This window comes from Aspergillus pseudodeflectus, assembly GCF_044049435.1.
Source record: "Aspergillus pseudodeflectus strain CBS 756.74 chromosome Unknown BJX68scaffold_8, whole genome shotgun sequence".
NCBI lineage: Eukaryota > Fungi > Ascomycota > Eurotiomycetes > Eurotiales > Aspergillaceae > Aspergillus > Aspergillus pseudodeflectus.
In genome coordinates, this window is record NW_027263784.1 from 252282 (window position 1) to 271933 (window position 19652).

The 19652-nt window shown below is 52.7% G+C and overlaps 7 protein-coding genes across 7 annotated transcripts; 1 reads left to right on the top strand and 6 right to left on the bottom strand.

Annotated features, from left to right (window-relative positions):
• Nucleotides 1-1937: 1937 nt before the first annotated feature.
• On the bottom strand, nucleotides 1938-3869 carry BJX68DRAFT_279587 (putative aldo-keto reductase; the record flags this gene model as incomplete). Its single annotated transcript, XM_071048770.1, has 6 exons — nucleotides 3097-3869; nucleotides 2951-3029; nucleotides 2727-2885; nucleotides 2562-2675; nucleotides 2323-2517; nucleotides 1938-2233 (listed from the first exon to the last, which is right to left on the bottom strand). The coding sequence occupies exons 1-6, from the start codon at nucleotides 3253-3255 to the stop codon at nucleotides 1938-1940; spliced, it is 1002 nt and encodes a 333-aa protein (XP_070902319.1). The 5' UTR covers nucleotides 3256-3869.
• BJX68DRAFT_203320 (uncharacterized protein) lies at nucleotides 3870-6156 on the bottom strand. The gene is made up of 6 exons (XM_071037592.1): nucleotides 6079-6156; nucleotides 5656-6027; nucleotides 5303-5610; nucleotides 5120-5253; nucleotides 4433-5075; nucleotides 3870-4372 (listed from the first exon to the last, which is right to left on the bottom strand). Exons 1-6 carry the CDS (start codon nucleotides 6089-6091, stop codon nucleotides 4325-4327), a joined length of 1518 nt encoding a protein of 505 aa, XP_070902320.1. The 5' UTR covers nucleotides 6092-6156; the 3' UTR covers nucleotides 3870-4324.
• Nucleotides 6157-7026: 870 nt separating this feature from the next.
• Nucleotides 7027-8551, bottom strand: BJX68DRAFT_253370 (FAD binding domain-containing protein; the record flags this gene model as incomplete). The annotated part of the gene is made up of 2 exons (XM_071042711.1): nucleotides 7027-8224; nucleotides 8286-8551. The coding sequence occupies 2 exons, from the start codon at nucleotides 8549-8551 to the stop codon at nucleotides 7027-7029; spliced, it is 1464 nt and encodes a 487-aa protein (XP_070902321.1).
• Nucleotides 8552-10826: 2275 nt separating this feature from the next.
• Nucleotides 10827-12301, top strand: BJX68DRAFT_263659 (wax synthase family protein; the record flags this gene model as incomplete). The annotated part of the gene is made up of 3 exons (XM_071044754.1): nucleotides 10827-11761; nucleotides 11817-12234; nucleotides 12287-12301. The coding sequence occupies 3 exons, from the start codon at nucleotides 10827-10829 to the stop codon at nucleotides 12299-12301; spliced, it is 1368 nt and encodes a 455-aa protein (XP_070902322.1).
• On the bottom strand, nucleotides 12291-14809 carry BJX68DRAFT_203338 (Alpha/Beta hydrolase protein). The gene is made up of 3 exons (XM_071037593.1): nucleotides 14688-14809; nucleotides 13818-14617; nucleotides 12291-13735 (listed from the first exon to the last, which is right to left on the bottom strand). The coding sequence occupies exons 1-3, from the start codon at nucleotides 14787-14789 to the stop codon at nucleotides 12604-12606; spliced, it is 2034 nt and encodes a 677-aa protein (XP_070902323.1). The 5' UTR covers nucleotides 14790-14809; the 3' UTR covers nucleotides 12291-12603.
• A 121-nt stretch (nucleotides 14810-14930) lies between these two features.
• Nucleotides 14931-16992, bottom strand: BJX68DRAFT_203342 (beta-lactamase/transpeptidase-like protein). The gene is made up of 3 exons (XM_071037594.1): nucleotides 16481-16992; nucleotides 15454-16424; nucleotides 14931-15395 (listed from the first exon to the last, which is right to left on the bottom strand). The coding sequence occupies exons 1-3, from the start codon at nucleotides 16718-16720 to the stop codon at nucleotides 14984-14986; spliced, it is 1623 nt and encodes a 540-aa protein (XP_070902324.1). The 5' UTR covers nucleotides 16721-16992; the 3' UTR covers nucleotides 14931-14983.
• A 191-nt stretch (nucleotides 16993-17183) lies between these two features.
• BJX68DRAFT_263662 (major facilitator superfamily domain-containing protein) lies at nucleotides 17184-19400 on the bottom strand (the record flags this gene model as incomplete). Its single annotated transcript, XM_071044755.1, has 10 exons — nucleotides 17184-17524; nucleotides 17592-17678; nucleotides 17735-18088; nucleotides 18138-18489; nucleotides 18538-18609; nucleotides 18660-18730; nucleotides 18781-18813; nucleotides 18862-18983; nucleotides 19033-19072; nucleotides 19130-19400. 10 exons carry the CDS (start codon nucleotides 19398-19400, stop codon nucleotides 17184-17186), a joined length of 1743 nt encoding a protein of 580 aa, XP_070902325.1.
• Nucleotides 19401-19652: the final 252 nt, after the last annotated feature.

Genomic DNA, 19652 nt, shown 5'->3' on the forward strand with positions numbered 1-19652 from the left:
GTCCCTAGTGTGAGTCGTGAATGGCAAAACATGGAATTTCAGTGTAAATGGCAGGGAAGGTCCATAGACCAAGTCGTCCTCCTGGTGTAATGATTTCATCTGCATGAAATTGAGGAAGCGTTGGTTTCCGTCGACCCTCATTGCGTACATGTACCTCCAGGAGCTGAGACAATGCCCGGCTCGGGGGATCGGGCAACAATAACCTAGTTGAGCAATCATCGTTCCCGAACAGGTGCCTTGTGGTTCGAATCTGATTCTGGACTGTAGCCGAAGAAGTTCCGGACCGTTGGTACGTCCGCTGTTATCCAGAGTGGCCTGGGTCAACCACTCGTCCTCCAGCATGATCGAGTCAAGCAGCGGGTGAGAACCCCCCATTACGAGATCTCGTATTTGCTTCGGAAGCGCCGGGAGACAAGTCCTGCACTGCAGGTCTTCATACAGTCGGAAGGCTGCTGAGGATCTGGGCAGTGTGTCCGTGAGAAGCGGGCTAGTCTCATTGGGAATAATGGCATAAAGCTCCGGGCTTCTAAAATGCAGGAGTTGAGTGCGTAGTTCTCTCAACTGAGTAAGGTTCTGCAGGGACGTGAGCTGTCCCAGGGAGCATTCGCAAGGGCTCTGATGGAATCCTGCGCGGACAATATCTAGATATTGGATATCTTTCTGGTGCTCATGGAACGCCTTCTAAATCTCCGGGTTTAACATCTTGAATGGAATTTTCTGAATGGGCGGCTCTCGATTATTGATAAATAATGAGAACTTTAGTAGAGCACGTGGCAGACGTATCAAGGCTTTGATATCAGCAGGTCGGTAGTTTGCTTCGTTAATAGTCTGGAGTAACAGGTCTTGGAAAGAACACTAGCCATATGGCATCCAGTCGCAGAGGGGCCTTGGGGATTTCCGCAAGATCTTCCACAGCTTCTTCGGCAGGGATTGAAACCTCAGCAAAGGCGTATAGCTCGCGAAGTTGGCCTAATGGCCCCGGAAAATCCTAGTCGTGGCTCTGTTGATCAAGGGCCTGATGTAGAACTGCCACTAGGTATGGATCGTGTAGTGGTACATGAGCGCGAATTATAGGAATATTTAGTAGCGATACAAGAAGAAGTGCCATGAGTAGTTAGTGGTCACCCTTGCGAATGTCTGAGATTATATCCAACCTAATGTGGGTAAACCTGGCCTGGCCAATGGCCCAGTGAACAAGACTGATATCATCTTCATTAAGAGAATAATCGGCCTCCTGGTCGAGATGTACATAAGGATTAACGCCCCAATTCCCAATATATATTCTTTGTAATCGACAGGAGAGAGTCCTGCTGCCTAGGATGGTTCGAAGAAAAAGCCACAGCTATCTGAATGAATGACATGTTCCGTTGTAGACCCACGACCGGTACACCTGGGCCGTTGTTCTGGCATGCCAGGTCCAATTGACAAGCACAAAGTTGCATAGTTATTCAGAATTGGGCTCAATAAGCGCCAGTGACAGCACCTCGTCAAGAATCTCGACTGCAAGGTCTGAAAAGCTTCGCATTTGGGAATAGAATATTTGATAAAAGGTGACCAAACCGGGGAGAAGGGAGAGAAGGGAAATAGTGGACAATGGAAGAAGATTTCCACTCCATCTGGAGCTCGTCTTTCACGCTCTTTCCAGGAGCCAAAAGGTGGAAGGAACAAACACCGGCCGGCGACGGATGTGCAGCTGAGGAAGTTGGGGGCGAATAGAGGTTTGCCAAATGAGGAGGGTGCTCACCACCCCGTCTTGCGTGGATCCCATCACCCGTCACAGTCGGACTACTCAATAGTTCCATATCTCGGCGGTTATTCTTTAGTCGGAAGGATGATGACCAACACGGGTCCGGAATTGGAACACCCGGATGTAGATTATAGGGAGCCGCTATCCATGGCGCGTAGCCTTCCTTGATCGCTCTCTATCTACCCAAATGCTAATGACCCACAAGCGCCTGCTGCGCAGCTGCATACCGATTCCCCTGCGGCTTCACAGAATCAACAATCCTCCTCATCTCCCCAAGTTCCTCCTCGGTCAACTCAACCTCCCTCGAGGCGAAATTCTCTTCGAGCCGGTGCACTTTTGTCGTACCGGGGATAGCAATCATCCCCTGGGCGGCAACCCATGCGAGCGCAATCTGGCTAATTGTACACCCTTTCCGGGAGGCGAGGGTCTTGATTTGTTCGACGATGGCTTTGTTCGCGTAAAAATTCTCGCCTTGGAATTTGGGGACTATAACAGACCAGGTCAATTCGGTTTTCCAGAGGGATAAGGGAAGCATGATAAGGTGTGTAAGGTGAGATGATAGAAGGTGGACATACTCTTCCGCCGAAAGTCATCAGGCTTGAAATCGTCTGGGGTCTGGTAGTCAAAGCTATCGACTAGCCAGCCGTGGCCGAGGGGGCTGTAGGCGACATAAGCCACCCCCAGCTCCCTGGCCGTATCAATCAGGCCGTCTGTCTCGTGCAGTGTCTCAAAGGCCGAATACTCTGCTTGAACTGCGTCGATTTTGGCGACTAGCGACTGTAAGCGAGATCACCAGATAATATGGATTACTTACTCGAATTTGCCTTGCGCAGCGTCGCAGCGGAGCACTCCGACAGTCCAATATACCTCGTCTTCCCTGCCTGGCGGATCTCTGCCAGCGCGGGGATAGACTCTTGGAGAGGGGTGTCTGTCTTGCTTAGTCTCACGAATAATGATCCGTTCTGGCTGTGATACTTACTAGGATCAATACGATGGAGATAGTACAAGTCCGGCGTGAAACCTAGTCTCTCAATGGTCCCCTCGATGTACTCCTTGATATGGGAGGGCGAGTTAGTGACGGCACCTCTTGCGAGGCCTTCGCTGGTGCCGAAGACATCGAAGCCGCATTTCGAAGCGACTGGCAAACGCTATCAGCTTTATTGCACCTAGCCTTAACCAGACTTGGAGCTTAGGACAACTTACTAAACACCTTATCCCGAACATTATGTTTCCGGATAAAGTCTCCAAGGAGTTTCTCGTTGACACCAGCTTGATAGACAACCTTCGATATTTCCAAGTTAGAATATTATAAGCCCCAGATAAAAAAGAAGGGATAAGTTCTAGCTCACCGCAGTGTCCCAGAACGTACATCCAAGCTCAATCGCCTTTAGCAGGACCGGCTCGGCCTCTTCGAGGGTCAGGTTGGTGCCCAGGCCAAAGCTCAGGCCCATGGCGCCGAATCCTGGCGAGGGGACTTGGATGTCGCCGAAGGGTAGGAATCTGACCATTGTGCAAGTCAAAGGACGTTTTTGGTGGAGTTTTTATTGTGGTTTTTTTGCTGTGGTTTGTTGAACAGCGAGGTTGACGGGAAGGCATGAGAGTATATAATGGCTTTGCGCTGACAATCCATGGAAACTCTGAGAGAGTGTTAACTCCGATGGATGACATAACTTGTTCACGAGGGTTCTACCCACACTATCAATGCTTGTTTCAGCGATTATTTTGACTATGGTCCGTGGTATGCTTTCGGGTTCCTCCTCACGCGTGTTGCTTATGTCTTGTGGAGAGCCGAATTCTCATCTGAGACCTGTGATTCGCCACCAAACAATAGTGCCCCATATTTGGAGTGCGCTAAATGCTGACACTTGCAGGGTCTCTTAACTAATCTCCATGCGCTGATGCAAGACAAAGGACGACCAAAGCCCATTCTGCGTTCCTGGTTCAGCACGTCAAGAAAGAGAACTACCCCAACCAGATTCTACCCTTGACGATTACCCACTGAAATCAACTGCTGATCTTGCATTGGCCATAGCAGGGCCCCGCATTGTAGTTCATATCGCGTGCAAGTGGATTAATTGCATTGAAAACGTCTCATTGGCAAGATAACTTGTTTTGGTCAACCAAGGGCTCGATGTGGAAACATCACAATGGGGCGCGCATGGTTTGCCGATAAATGAAGCGAATCAAATGCTCCGCCCTTTGCCTATCTCATTCCCGGTAAACATGAGTACTTCGACCACAAAATGAAAGGGTTGCACCTCGTTCAAGGGTTCAACATGGGCCGAGATGGCTCATTTCAAGAGGAGCAAGCTATTTCATGCCGGGCGTAGCTGACAATCTCGGAGACTGGATTCGTTGGCCCTCCGGGATCGGCTTGGTATTCCTCCCGATTAGCAAGGTGGCGGCACCGCTGGCCAAGAGCCGAGAGACATAAACGATCCCCGACGTGCCGAGGCCAAACTGGGGCTACGGATTGAAGTGACTGCCAGCCTTGAGCGCGGTGACGGTCGAGTGTACATCTCGCCCCTTGCACATTGAGAAGCTGATTTAGGGACATCAACGGAATACCCACGCGCTCTAAATAATCAAGTAATCATGCTGTCGGGGTAATTCCGGGAAGCAAGTCTATGCAAATCAGTTAGACCAGCGGAGAATTATCGGACGACAAATTCGAGATCAGCTTACAAAATCCCTCCAGGATATGTTCCCCTCGTGGCCTGCCGCTGACGTTTCCGCCTCACGTGCAGCCCACACCTGCTTCAACAAATCTGCAGGAACCGGGTTGCGCATCTCGGATCTCCTTTCGATCTCGCGAAAGCGCGATAGAACATAATACTGGGAATGCCGCGATAGCGAATCAGCACCCGCCATAAATAGCGGTAGAATTAGTAGCTCGATCAAGCTACATTCCGATGGAATATCGGCTGTTGCGTCGAGAGTCTTGACCACGGCCGCTTGGATTTCCGGGCTGCTGGCCGGTTGTGACGGATCGAGTAGACGATGCACGTGCAGGATGCAGGCATATTGGAAAGCGATCGCTACACTGATCCACCGCGGGTCTGAGCTTGGATACGTCTTGTTTTTTGGGTCCCAAGCGTGTAGTTCAAACTTCGCCGACATGAGCGTGGACCGGAAGTCCTCATCAGATGTCCAGCCCATTTTGTATTCTTTTGCTTTGTCTAGCACAGCTCCAATGATGAGAAAAATTTCTCGCGGGCATCCGTTGACAAGTTCGAATCTGTGGCCGCCGGCGGTTGCCACCATCTCGCGTATTTCTTGTGTGAAGCAGAGGCGTCTTGTACCGGCAAAGGAGCGGATTATATCGAGCCTGTGAGATGTTAGTCTAGGAGGTTTATGAGATACAACACGTACCAAGCCAAGTTTCCTATGAAAAAGACCGCCCTCTGGCGACGGCCATTGAAGCCTTCCGATATCAGTATAGGTTTGCATACTGACATCGCTCCAGTAATATGTATCCCATGCTCCGATATTCCAGACTCAGCAATCTGGCACTGTTATTTCTGTCACTGTCATGCGTGGGTTTAGACAACTTACATCATGTAAAAGCATTACCTGGATCGTGGCAAACACACAATCCTCCTCTTCCTCTGACAGCGAGGTATTCTGCCCTTTGCGAACCTGATCACTCAGTGCACGAATTGCTTTGACTCTATACTCCACAGAAGTCGTTTCAATAAGCGCCTTGTCGCTTGTGAGTCTCCCGAGATGCACGGCAGAGAGCCCAAGGACGGCATAGAGAAGCCCAATCTGCTTCTTCGCCAGGGGCAGGATGTACGCTCTGTACGGATTATCTTGTTCGTCCCCAATCTCTGCAATCTGGTGAGGGGCCATGAAACTATCATCTATATAGCGTTAGAGGTGTAAAATCTGTGATCTGTGGAACATACAATGATGAAGAAGCGCCTTGGTCTGAGCAGACGCCAGCAGAGATTTAAGATCATCGCGGACCTCCGCGACCGGTTGCACAAGCACGGACTCAATTGCCATACTTCTAGAGGTTCGTGATACCGGCGCGGGAGGGGTCGAGCCCTCGCTTGCGGTCTGCTGCTCAAGTGGACTCGTGGCGGGAGGAGACTGAAGAGTCTTCTCGTTGGCCGGGATGCGCGCATTCTTCCATTTTCCTCGGCTCGCGATTCCGCAAAACCGGAATTGATCCGGATAGCCTTGGCATACGAGACCCTTTGAGATGCATCGCTGGCAGCTGGGTCGGCCGCGGTCACACTTGCGACATTTCTCCCGGCAGGTCATACAGGCGGGGCCTGGTCATGTGTTAGCGGCGACGGAACAAGGTTCGAATGCGGGATACGTACCTGCCCGCGGCATTTTGTCAGGCTGTTACACAGAAACCGTGATGTTGATCGGATGAATCATGGCCGTCTGTATTTATGCATACATGAGACATCTGGCAAATTTGAGGCAGCGTCTCCAACGCTGCCAAAAGTGGCACCGGATGACGCTAGAGAGGTCACGTGGAGACTAAGCCCATTGGGGAAGTTTTGGGGTTTCCCCCAAGTCGGCCAGATTGAGACAGCGACACTAATTCGGTCGTAGTAAGGAGGCGATTCTCGCTATGTATTGAACTATCGAGGCTTGAGAACCGGGACAACAGTTGTCTGATTTGAGAATTGCACAATGTGCCGACTCTGCGGGTACCTATCGTGCAGTTAGGGCTATGCGGAGGTGAGCGCAAAACGTGGCCCCGGGGGAGGCTCAAGGTAAAGAAGCAGCCAGTGGACCGTGAATTGAAGAAACGCGGCTTCTAGAACAGTGTACGACGAGGGAGAGGAAAAGGTTCGTGAAGGCGGGTAGATTTGATTCAAGTTGGTGAGCATCAGGTCGCCCCCGCTGACGCAGGCTCTGGGCTGCGCCTTCTAGATTTTCGCCTTCATCCGTCAATCGACCTGTTCGGCAGGAGCGAACGAGAGCCTCGGCGGTCGTGCCTGCCCCATTGTCTTTAGGACCATGGATCGCTCCTTCCTCAAGCGTCTAGAAGGTCCCCAGACATCAGGTACTAGTTCCACCACAACCACTATGCACACAGGTAATGGTACCAGTGGCATTTTTCTGTGAATCGACGATAAGCCATTTATGTTTCTCGTCATATCAATTTATCAGCAGCCAGGGATTGTTCGGTTGGCTATTGATGAGTCCGTAAAACTATACATCTCATCGAAGCCAGGATTTATCTCTACTTGTTCTTGCTAACAACAAGTGAATCATACACTGACTATGGCCAAATTGTACCTATAACTGCAGCACTACAACTGAAACTTTGCACGCATCTCCACGTCATCCATGCTGACATTCCCAATCGTCGATGAGAACGCGGTGGGCTGGACTTGCTCACTTTCAGCTGGGGTCTCTGACATCTCAACGGCTCTCTGGCCAATAGCGACCTGCAAAATTTCTCTCGCATTCAGTCCTTTATCAGAAAGCGACGAGCGCCACGCCACATGGTCATCAGGACGGACAAGGACGGCATCCCTCTCCCAGATGCGACGGACATGGTCTTCATCTGGCAGATGGACAGGCTTGAACGGGATCTTGAGGTTCTCCGCTTCATGAGCGAAGCTCTCAATATAGGACCCAGTCGATGTAAAATCAACAAGGGTATACTCAGGCCCCGTTCCGAGTAGGTCATGGGTACTGGTCACCCCATCCCTAAGGAAGACATGAGGCACCCGCGCCCCAGGCCATGTTGTTGGCACATACTCGCGCTCGTAAAATGGTGGCTCCTCCTCGCGTGGCTCATCAATGACGACAACGTTAGATGAAGTGTACCGATAACCCATCTCCAGCCCTATATCTAGGTTCTCCGCATCATGCGAGCTGAACCACTCCGCGATCTTTGCCCGTAGAGCAGCCCCCTGTTCCGAGCGCTGGAGGACAACTCCCGGCTGCGCTGCACACCAATCCTTATACGCCGAGTGCACGCTCCAGTGCACGCCCGAGCGCTCGATATTCCGCACTGCAACGGGTCGTCTCTCGCGCTCGTACGACTCAAGTAGATGGGCTCCGCCATGTCCATGCACGACAGCCGCGAGCTTCCAGCCTATGTCGAAGCTATCCCCAACAGCGGTGTTCATCCCGTATCCGCCTGTGGGAATATTCTGGTGTGCCGAGTCCCCGGCGAGGAAGACGCGTTTGAGGTCCGATGCGTAGCGTTCTGCGATGCAGATGTTGGGTCTCCAGGCGCTGGTGACGAGGATCTCATCGATCTCAATCGGGTAGGGAATGTTGGTCTCGCCACCGAGGGCCGTGTAGACGGCTTCGCGGGGGTCGAGGGTCGAGATGTCTGTGCCTAGGGGGATAGAGTGGTGAAGGGTCCATGTGTCCTTTTCGTTCTGCGATATGATTATGTCGCCTATTGTCGTGAAGATGTGCCAGAATTGGCCTTGGACACGGAGACGTGCCAGGTCGTGCGACTTGAAATGCACAAGGTACATTGCTCCTGGGCTGGAATGGCAAAGTCAGCTGGAGTGCTGAAAACGGAGGAGAATCAGGGTGTATCACTCACACAGGCCCTCCCTGGAGCTCAATGCCAACGTTCCTCCGAACCCTACTTCCCGCACCATCGCATCCAATGACAAACTGGGATCGGACGATGTGTTCCTTTCCATCATCAGTAGTAACCAGTTTACTCTCCACTCCGTCCTCAGTCTCAACCAGGCTCTCGAATTTGCAGCCAAATACAGAGGTGATCAATGGGTTCGCCTGGATCTGCGGCTTGAGCCAGGCCTCCAGGACCGCTTGCGAGCATCGCTGCCAGGGCTCGCGCGGCATGGTTCCGTCATTTTGGGCTTGGATTTCGGCCCGCCAGGTATCTGGCGAGCGAAGCTTCTGCAGGGGGTCATTGTGAGCTGATGGACCAACTGGCTTATAGAATAAAATGTCAAAGCGAAGGTACGGGCATACGTACCCACCCAGAGACCACCTCCCCACCCTCCGAAAGACCCGTACTGAGAATCACGTCATGGGAATAGTGTCCCGGGACGCCTGGTCAGACATTTGTTAGCCGTTTTTGAAACATGCGCCGAGGCAAACTACGAATAGGCACTCACCAATCTCCCTAATCCCCTCTGCGATGCCGAGTCTTCTGAAAATCTCCATACTGCGGCAATTGGTCACATCCATCTTCGGCCACTTTGTAGTCGTCTCATTGCGTTCGACGAGCAGGCACGGAACGTTATTTGTTGCGAGTTGTAGGGCGGCGATCAGGCCGGAGGGGCCGGCGCCCACGATCAGGACGGGGGTTGATGCGGGGATGGACATCTTCTCTGTTCTTGACGAGGGTGGAAGGCAGGTTGATAATGAAGAAGAATAGTACAGAGGGTTTAGTTAGCCGTTGGTTGCCTCTAGGACGTGGCTTTTATACGGAGAGTGTATATTCGGCTTCTGGTAAGCAGCCGGGGGAGGTGCGTCCCGGCGCCTGGGCAGCGCGACGTTTGTCCTCTATTGGCAAGGGATTTTGCGTGAAAGGTCATTTGCAATGACTTTGCGTAGCAAACAGATGATAAAAGCAGGCTTATGGGGAACCCTTGTTTGCGGTGCTAATGTGAGCGTCAGCTTTCTGTCATCGCTTACCGCAAGTGACACTATCCATTACCCAAGTAGGTGTATCGTGCCATTTTACCACAAGACAGGGCTGAGCACACACATTCGTATAGCCTAAGCGCAAGGGTAACAGTACAGACTATTATCTGTTAAGGGGGTGAGTATCGTGTTGATGGGTGCATATGCAGACCCTGGCTACTGTTATATGATTGAGCGATTTATAAGAGTCTGTTCGCAATGCCCAGAGTGTTTCTGTAGCTTACCCATAGATAGTAATCCGATGGCTCAGATATCATATCGCGTGGGATAACCATGTTGTACAATCTAGTCTTTTGAAATATAGAATCTTGGCCAATTGTGTAGGCATGTTATATCTACACTATGTTGCGAAATTCAACGATGAATCGACCCTATAGGAAACTCCATATAGACAGTAGTCCGCTGCTAGAAATGTATGGGGTCGTATGGTGGCCATAACACCATGCTTCGTTCGTGATTATCATAGGAAGATATGAAGAAATAAGAAGTAATATCATTCAATATGAAAGCAGAGCCAATGGCATTTCTATCATCCGCCAGTCTTCTAAGGGAATGGTCAGCAGATCGTCCGGTCTCCGATTGTCTGTCATCCACGGACTGAACCCCAACTAATAGCGGGACAAGCCGACAGCCGATTCATAAGACGTAGGTAAGGTTGGGGTCACACAATCGTCCCCCGCTTGTGTCCACCGTGTCTACTGCTATTAGATAGAGCCCTAGACAATATCGTCCGATCAACCCACGCTACTCACCACAGAATCTCATAGCTCTCACAGCCCCAATTCAAGTAGATCTCCAAGTCCTCCTTTTGGGATAATCTGTACTACGCCTCCAGAAAGTAAACTCTCCCCAGACGTGGCAGGCCAGGATAAGTTCGGGGACCATGTCTGTGCGTTCTTCTGGCGGCAGAAAGCTGCGTCGAGTCTGTCATACCTAATATCAACCACAGTATAGATAAAAGCTCCATCAACGCCCCAGCTTCGAGCTTGAAAGACAACGCTTCTAAGATGCTCCCTTCTCCATACTAATGAGCCCTGGGACACTCACGTCCTCTGGGGTTGACTCCTTTTGCCAGATGCCCATCACTTCTGTTGCAATTCTGATGAGGATAAATTGCCATGATTCCGCAGCATATCTACATCTCGACCAGCCATGTGGACCAACCAAGTTGTCAAGTTATCCACGTACTGGTCCTGCATAATCTCCCTTGCAGCCATCGCCGCAAATGACAATCCACCACAATTCTCTAAGGTGTGCGTACTTCACCTCCATGCACTCGCTAGCCCTGGCCCTGGACCATCATGCGTGCCCTATGCGTAGGTCGCCGTCATATACCATCAACCAGGATATCAGCTTAAAGTCCTGACCATTTCCCGCTCGTTGCATTGAAGTCCCTCCCCTCCTCCTCCTCACAACTCTTCCTTTTCCAGCTCTACAACGACCTCATCCACATCGTCCCCCCACAATGTCCCCCTCCACCCAGCTACTCCTCACAACCTACCAAGCCTCCCTCCCAACAATCCTCCTCATCACCAGCCAGTATGTCCTAGGCTACCTGATCCTCGGCTTCGTCGCAACCTTTACCCCCGCAACTTCCTGCCTGCGCCACGCAGCCGTAGCGCTAATCCTCGCCCTCGCCATCTCCATCCAGATCGCCGTGTCCCATGGAGCCAGCCTCCCCGTCCCAATCGCCCAATACGGGACCGTTGCGATCACTGCTTGGACGCAGGTGCTTAGTGCGATTGATATCCTCCTTCTTAAACGGGTTACGTATGAGGAGCATGTCGCTTGGGTAAGTAAGCGGAACCAGGATAGGGGCAGGGACAACAACGAGAAAGTGAAAGCTATTCGCGATAGTGGAACAGGAAACAAGCAGGGGACACCGACACCGCGTCAAGGGTCTATCTGGGAAGCAATGTACTTCGCGATTTGTCTGCCCAACAACACCCGCCTACTCGGCACAAAATGGCAGATCAGCTCCGTCTACAGCTTCTGCGACTGCTCTGGTCCGATGCTCACGCCCTCCCGGGCAAAGTTCCTCCGCGTGCGAGCCTGCACGCTCATATCGAGCCTGCTCGTGGGCTCAGTATGCCTCGTTTACATTATTGCTCCCTGCTCGAACTCATCCTCATTCTGGCTCCCAATCCCATCCCGAGCCACGCTCGCCACCGTCCTACAACAGACCCCCTCTGAACTCCTCCACCCAGCCTCGTTGGTAAAGTCGCCCGGCGTGCAGTTCTACCTCTATGCACTATTCATTGGCTCCGTCTTCCTCCTGCACAAGATCGGGTATACACTCTACTCCCTTGTCGCCGTGGGATGCCACCTCTCTCCGCCGGAACATTGGCCGCCGTTCTACGGGGCTGCGTCGGAGGCGTGGACTGTGCGGAGGTTTTGGGGGTGAGTTGCCATGGGCATCCTCCTACCCAAGCAGCCGAGAACTGATTGAAAACAGGAATTTCTGGCACCAAATCTTCCGCTCCTTCCTGGACTCGAACGCCAACTTTATTGTGTCTCTGCTGGGCCTGCGACGGCAGTCACTCGTCTGCCGGTACATGCGATATATCATCAGCTTCTCCATCTCGGGTTTCCTCCATCTGACCCTCGACCATGCACTTGGCATTCGGGGACCAGACTTACTTGGGGCGATGATCGCATACCTCCTGCAGCCGATTGCATTTGCTATTGAGGATCTGGTCGGTGTCATTTTTCAAAAATATAGTAGTGGCAAAGCAGGCGAGACCAAAGACAGGGAAACGTTTAGTGGCAGGCGAAAACTTATAGGATACATCTGGGTGGCGGCGTTTATATTCTGGAGCTGGCGTTTCTGGGGGTTTGTTCTTTTGAAGCGGGTACTTTTAATCGATGGCCAGGTAGGTGGGTACCTAGTAGGGAGGTAGGTAAGTCTACCTGCCAATCGTGAAGGTATGGGGGTCTTAAATTCTTGGCCAAACACGGCAGGCACGGTTACCTGGGTGGGCGTTCACGGTCTCCATCGTTCTTTCCTCTTACGTTGGTGTGTGGGCTGCATCTCCGAATTCGGGAGGAGCGGCTCATTGTCCTCTGGTAACCCATGGTAGGGGCGGTTGATGGGTCGTTCCCGCCTTCTTGGTACGTTGATGATACTATAATACAAGGTGTGTCTCGAGTACCAATAGTCCACTATAGCCATCAGAAATTCGCAGGGTATGGCAGCACGCCCACACGCAGCCAATCCCCATGCCAGTATTCATCAAGCTGCCTCACAGTAACATCCTCCCCCAAAACTCCTCTTCCAACTCGAGGGATCGCTTGATGGTCTCCCCTTTCGCCCACCCATGTCCCTCTCCCTCAAAAACAACCATCTCAACGCTCTTCCCTTTCTCCCTCAGCACATCCCTCATCTGCACCGCCTGCTCGAGAGGAACAATCGTATCTGCATCCCCCTGTAGCAACAAAAGCGGAGCTTTCACCCTATCGGCAAAATACACCGCGCTCCGGGACCGGTATACCTCTTCCCTCTTCTCTTCGGACCAGGTTTCACCCTCAAAGCCCAGAACAAGGCTGACGATATACCTCGACTCGAACTTGTGCGTGATCCTCGCAAACGCCGCGAGATCCGAGATCCCATACAGACTTATACCGGCAGCCCAGAGATCCGGGTATGTCGTCAGAGCCTGGAGGACCGCATATCCGCCGGCGCTCTCGCCGACGATCCCGACTCGGTTTTTATCAATGAGCTTTTGCTCCGCGAGGTACGCCACGCAGCTCGCTGCATCGGCTATATCTTCTACGCCCCAGTGCCGATTTAGCGCGGAGCGGTAGGCCCGGCCGTACCCCGTTGACCCGATGTGGTTTAGCGAAGCGTAGGCGTAGCCGCGGGAGGTCCAGTATTGAACAGATAAAGCGAGGGAGGGTGGTACGTGGGTTGTGGGCCCGCCGTGCATCCAGAGAAGGAGCGGGGGGAGAGTGTTGGGGGTGCCGGTGTAGGAGGGGTTGAGCGGGGGGTTGAAGACTGCGTGGGCGTGCATTGGGAGGGGTTTGGAGGTGCTGTGGCTTTGGCTGTGGATGCGGGGAAAGGTTATGTGAGTTGCTGGGGAGATTAGAGATGCTGGGAGAGGGTTGGTGGAGGTTGTGTAGATTAGGTTGAGAGTTAGATTCGTATCATTTGCGAGGTCGACTTGGTAGAGGGCTTGCGAGGATGTGCGCGTGCTGCCTATGACGACGAAGGAGGTTGGTGAGAGAGGTGCGAGGGCATTCTTCTGGATGTCGACCAGGGGGAGGTCAAGGTCCTCCCATGTATCTGTCCTCAGATCGATCTTGACGAGGTTGGCGGTCGCATTCTGGACTGCCGATGCAACGAGCGTGTTCTCATCGAGAAGAACATACGTGCAACTAGAAAGGAGACGGATGTCAGCAACTTTTACCTCTTGTAGATGAATCAAAGAATGAGTCGAAAGGTGAATCTAGTTCGTACTTCCCAAGACAAGGCTCCCGACTTCCAAACTCTGCACACTCTAAACCCTTCAACTCAATCATCTTCACTTCTCCCTCAATCTCTACCCCAGTTCCAGACCCAGTGGCTTCCCACCGATAAAGCTGCCAAAACCCACTCCTATCACTAACAAAAAACAACGTCCCATCCGGCCCCCATCTCGGCTGACAAATACTCTCCGCTCCAGGCTGGCCAGCGACGACAATAGTCTCCATATCCGTAAGAACCGTCCGCGCCTCCCACACCGCAACATGCAGAACGCTCCCCGTCCACGGCATATCAGGATGATTCCACTGAATCCAGGAGACATACCTCCCATCGGGACTAAACTGCGGGTGCTGGTAAAAGTCCGCGCCCTGGGCGACGGTGGACACTTCCCCTGTCAGAGCGTGGATGGCGACGACGCTATTCTCATCTGCGCCCCGCGGACCATGCGTTTCTCGTACAGCGAGTATCCACTCGTGCCTCCTTGGGTAGACGTGGAAGTTTCCGTAGCGGATATGTGGATTTGGGGGGACGATTGTCGTAACCTCTCCAGATCTCGGGTTCAGCGAGAAGATGCCGTTGCGAGGATAGTCTGTGAAGAGGACAGTACCTTCGTCCGGGTAGACGAGGAATGAGCCGCCGCCGTATTCGTGGATCGCGCCCATGGCGTTGTACCCCGCCGGGAGGACATCGCGAGTCGACGGTGATGTTGACGTTGATGCGAGGATCTCGACGATTGCGTGTCGGCCGCCTTCCGCGGGGCGGGATTCGAGAGCGTATATTTGACCAGTTGAGGGCTGCTTGCATACGTTAGTCTTGGTATAGTAGGTTGTGGTGGGTGGTGGGGTTTTGCGGGGTCATGCGTACGTTTGCCTGGATGCCTTCGAGATGGACGCTTCCGCTGGATAAGTGACCCGCGGTGATTGGACTCGCCCATTTTCCATATGGGGCGATCTGAGGTTCGGACATGATGACCTCATATGGTGGGCTTACCAGGTTAAGAAGCGGAGGTGAGGTTTGATGTCGTTTCTGAAGGAGCTGGCGTCGCTCCCCGATTTCCTGATACGGAATAGCCTAGATTTAGCGAGTATATACATCGCGAACCAGCCAGACCAGCCACCCTATTTAAAAGCACGCCACTCAGCAAACTCCCAAGCCTGAGCCTAAGCAGCCTTATCAAACCAGATGAGAGTATCAGGCATATCCGCGTAATCCACCGCTGCCCCGAACCTATCCACTTCGCCCTCCGGACTGATGTGGAACTCGGCCTTGATCACCATCGCGGGGTCAGCACCCCAAAGCGTCTCGAACAACTCTGCGAGGAAGTAGTCGGCTGTCACATGCTTCAGGACAAGGCGTCCGTGGAAGCTCCCTGTGATTTTGGCGTTGAGAGTGGGCACGTCATCGTCAGATATCAGGGTGATGATCAAGTCTGGATAGGCGGAGTGAGTAAACGTGCCCGTGTACTCGGATAGTGGTAATGAGGGCGGTCGTCCTGGCGATGAAACTCCTGGATATAGACGCTCTCGAGATTTGGAGAGGTATTCTTTGACCTTGGCGCGTTTTTCCCGTACGCTAAGAGATGGGTCAGCTTATTGCTCTGCGTCAGCGAGGTAGGAAGATTCGGACTTACACATTGTAGAGGTCTATGCGCTCATTTTGGGGCACTTGCAGCATCTCATCGATTAGGTGCCACGCCAGGCTTTCGCGCCCCGGACCAGCCGCGTTGGCGAAAACAGCGACACCCCAATCGCGTTCAGGAAAGTAGATCATGGTGGCGGTCATCCCGTCAAGGCCTCCCGGGTGGAACACGACCGTCTCACCACGGTACGTGCTCGTCATCAATCCAAGGGTGTACAGCGTTTGCTTGCTGAGGTGTGGAATCATCTGTGGCGGAAAGGAGCGAGGCTTCAGCAACGCAGCGTGGCCGGACTTTGACAGCGGCGCCGTCTGTCGTATTAATGATCGGATATACTTGGCGTAGTCGAGCACATTAGAGATCACGGCGCCAGCGCCGCTTAACGTTCCATCACAGTGGGGAACTTCCCTCGACTGCTGTGTCGCCTCATCCCAAGCATATGGCTGCGCAAGCACCGTATCGCCAGAGGCAGCAAACTTCCTCGCGTCGTCCAGCGAGAAGAACGTAGAGTTCATCCCCAGGGGCTCCCAGATCCGCTTGCGGAGGAAGTCGCCCAGCCACTCTCCAGTCGTCACCTCGATCGCATGCGAAACAGCAATGAACATCGCGTTGCAGTATTGCCATGTCGATCTGATCTCTTTGTCCATCGGCAGATGGCGCAGGCTGCGGACGACGTCGCGGACTGTGCCTTCGCGACCCAACGTCAGCATATGGCCGGGGAGCCCAGTTCGATGTGAGAGTGCGTCTTCGAGCGTAATGTGCCGCGTGGCGTACTCGTCCTGGAGAACGAAGTCGTCGCGGATCAGGTCGCTGAGAGGGGTTGTCCATGTGATGTTGGGGTAATTCTCCGTGTCATCGACTAGTAATGATGCTGCTGCTGCGGTGAATGATTTCGTTGTACTGCCTGTCCAGAAGAGGGTATCTGGTTTCGTTGGGACATCCGGCAGTGCTGCGAATCCATACCCCTATTGCTGTCAGGGTTTCGTTGAGATGGAAATAATCCGGGCAGGGGGGAACAAACCTCTGCAAAGGTGTTATCCCCGTCAATAACAGCAATAGAAACACCCTCGATGTGCCATTGTTCCAGCGTAGACTTGACTATCTTTGCGAATTCTTCATCCAAAGGCGACTTGGTAATTTTCCGAGGCGTCGTTGAGCCATTAACCTGTGTCTCTTCTTTATCACCCCCTAAACACGAGCACAGAGCGCCCATTGTCTCATCCGCAGCGAAGCGTTCTGCAGAATTGCCCGTAGCCGACATGGCGAATGGCGGATTTTAAAGTCGAACGCTTTGACGATTTAGCGCTGCGTGAAGAAAAGCAGAATGCGCTGGCGAGGACAAGCATTTTGAACAAAGTACTCCGGCTCTGTCGCCGACTCGCGGCTTTTTCTTCCTTCATGGATCTTTTGCCTCTGGCTCATCCCGCGGGACCGAGTATCATCAATTGGTGGACCCCGGCGGCGCATCTGCCATCGGCACCGCTAAACCTTTTGGGGAGCAGAGAACGACGACGCAGCGCGATTGGCTGATAGGAGGCTGACTGCAGCCATCCTCATCCAAGACATGTGCTAACCGAGCCGTCTCCACGATTCTGCTACCTCGTTTCAGATCTAGGTTATTATTATTCTCATACCGATCGCAGTATTATACCCAAAAAGTGTTCCCCACGCCATCCATCGCCTATTCAGATTCGATGCATCAGCCCCTAAACTCTATCACCCCCCTACTCCATACGGACTTCGTCCCCACGGACCCTGACCTTATTCTTCACGGCATCCACCGCCCCAGTCTTACCGATGACCATTCCCTCGTACTCCCTCGCTTCATCAACTTCTTTGATATTAAGATCTTCAACCAGGACCCCAGCAACGATTGCAAACGCTTGCAAAATGACCGCTATCAGCAGCAGTGTGCGAAAGGTGTCGTGGTAGGACTTGTTGATTGCGTCACGGATAGGCGTGCCCCATTCAAAGCTCGTCGCAACCACAACTGACCCTAGGATTGCAGGAAGTTGACTTTGGGCTTCGTCGGGGAGGTTGCGGCGGAGATTGCGAGGAAGAAGCTCTGGACAAGGACATGAGCTCTTAGTATTCTTGCGCGAAGGTTTGTAGCGGTTGGTCAGATCTCTTACCGGTCCATACTCCACCGCCAACAGCCCCGCTGACGGCACTGCCGACGCCGAGAGATGCTGTAAAGAGCGCGGTGACCGCCGCCATGTCTGTAAGCACGGATGATTAGTATATTGCGCTCGTTGTCGGAGCTGGAAGGTCATACTAGATTGGCTAACGGAGGCCTGCATTCCAAGTTGCATGGTGTTGATGACTCCGGACCCGAAACCGATAATAATCTGCGAAACGACCAGTGCGGCCATGTGGTCGTGCCCATTGATATACCTGTACGACAAACCCAATCCAAGCATAGTCAACGCGTATCCAGACACCAAAATCCACTTGTATCTCTTTGTATATTTGACCAGAAATCCGGCCGAGATTTGGCCGATTGGGCCCATGAATGGGATAATGACGAAGATATTCGTCGCCGTGGTGGTAGACAAGTTGGCTGCGACCAACTCATAGGTTATTATGTAGTTTTGAAGAAGATAGAGTGCCGTATAGTCAATTATACTGGCTGTTGTACGATTAGCTCGAGGTTTTCGCCATGGAGAGCTCTCACGTACCTATAACACCAAAAATAACGGTCCTGGTCCTGAGAAGGTTCAGAGGGAGCAGGGGCCACTTGGCCCCCCAAATCTCCCACACAACAAACGTGGCTAAGCTGACGGGGCCGATGACGAGCATGACGATGATATGCGTTGCGCCCCATCTGTTCGACGAGCTTGCAGCTAGCGTGAATGGAACAAGTAGGAGCGAAAGCCCCGCTGCAAAGAGGATAAGGCCCACCGGATCGAGTCGAAGGAAATTCCGCAGGTAGTTCTTGCGCTGATAGGTACCTTCAGCTTTTCTTTGCTTATTAGCTTTAACTTTGCTGTAGTAGAGGCTTCCCAGCATAGGAATGGCAACTACGGGAATCTAGGCCCCATTAGTACAGACTCGAATCGCACGCTCAAGACGACGAACCAGAATCGCAAACACTCCGAATCCCCATCTCCACGAGTGATCAAGCATTGATGTCGCAAACGGACCGGAAGACTAAATGCTGGTAAGCCCCATGTGAGTTTAGAGCTCAGCGCGGTACTTACCCATGCCGTTATAATTGAAGGGGCATAGGGAATTGCATTCATGAGGGCGCGATTGTACATATCGCTTGAATCTGATAGTACTTTAGTTCAAGGCCGCGCAGGAGCTGTTTCGGGAACGTACCACCGGCAAGAATCTGAAGCATCAGTGAGATTCCTAGACATGTTAGCGCGCACAGCGCATAATTCCACATAGCATACATACCCTGCGAACCGAGGACAAAGAGCACCTGAGAACCGGCGTAGACACTTATGCTCTTCGAGGAGGCAACCATGATGTTTCCAATAGTGGACATCACCACGCAAAACACAAACATCTCCAGTCGTCTATACCAGATTAGTAGGCAGAACTTCCAAAAAGAAATGGCACACGAACCCGTAGACATCAGCAAACCTCGCCAGAGGTTGTAGACAAGCTATAGTCACTTAGTACACAGAGTCGCACGACAACAGAAGGCGGTAAGACGACTGACCTGAGGCGATGGTCGCTTGCACGACGGCAATGGTGCCCAGTAAGGGCGCCGACCCGAAATCGCTGATGGCGAATGGGACAAAGGTCGAGGAGGAGTGGTTGTTGAGATTGTTGACGAAGCTCATCAGGGCAGCCGCGATCCAGATGATGATGAGGCTCCGGAGAGTCCAGTTCTTCCTGATGCCCTCCAACTCCACCAGCCCATCGACCTTTTCATCCATGGTCGGGATGACAGCCTCTTCCGCATTGATCCGAGTGTCGGCCTCCTTCATTTTCGGAAGGATGAATAAGAATAGAGCGCTTATATGGGCCAAGAATCTGGATCGCAATCTAATTCAAGCCATGTTTATGGAGGAGAAGAGGAGTCTCGGGGACGGGACTCGGGAGGTGGGGAGAACGAGCCTCCAGGGGCTGGCTGGGTGAATTTTGGCGAGGACAAAGAAAGGGAGAGCGCAGGCCTCGCTCCAAATTTCCCCGTTTTGGCCTAGCGGTGGTGCCCATTCATGCAAACGATCGCTCTGGCC

What these genes read in the sequence shown, in the direction of transcription:
- BJX68DRAFT_203320 (XM_071037592.1), bottom strand. An exon ending in CAAGGCGCTTCTTCATCATT is followed by an intron (nt 5,611 to 5,655) that starts GTATGTTCCACA and finishes AACGCTATATAG; the next exon opens with ATGATAGTTTCATGGCCCCT. An exon ending in AGGTAATGCTTTTACATGAT is followed by an intron (nt 5,254 to 5,302) that starts GTAAGTTGTCTA and finishes TAACAGTGCCAG; the next exon opens with ATTGCTGAGTCTGGAATATC.
- BJX68DRAFT_203338 (XM_071037593.1), bottom strand. Translation starts at nt 14,789, where the DNA reads ATGTCCGAACCTCAGATCGCCCCATATGGAAAATGGGCGAGTCCAATC. An exon ending in TCGAAGGCATCCAGGCAAAC is followed by an intron (nt 14,618 to 14,687) that starts GTACGCATGACC and finishes GTATGCAAGCAG; the next exon opens with CCCTCAACTGGTCAAATATA. An exon ending in CGGGAGCCTTGTCTTGGGAA is followed by an intron (nt 13,736 to 13,817) that starts GTACGAACTAGA and finishes TCTCCTTTCTAG; the next exon opens with TTGCACGTATGTTCTTCTCG.
- BJX68DRAFT_203342 (XM_071037594.1), bottom strand. Translation starts at nt 16,720, where the DNA reads ATGTCGGCTACGGGCAATTCTGCAGAACGCTTCGCTGCGGATGAGACA. An exon ending in GGGATAACACCTTTGCAGAG is followed by an intron (nt 16,425 to 16,480) that starts GTTTGTTCCCCC and finishes TGACAGCAATAG; the next exon opens with GGGTATGGATTCGCAGCACT. An exon ending in CGCATAGACCTCTACAATGT is followed by an intron (nt 15,396 to 15,453) that starts GTAAGTCCGAAT and finishes CCCATCTCTTAG; the next exon opens with CGTACGGGAAAAACGCGCCA.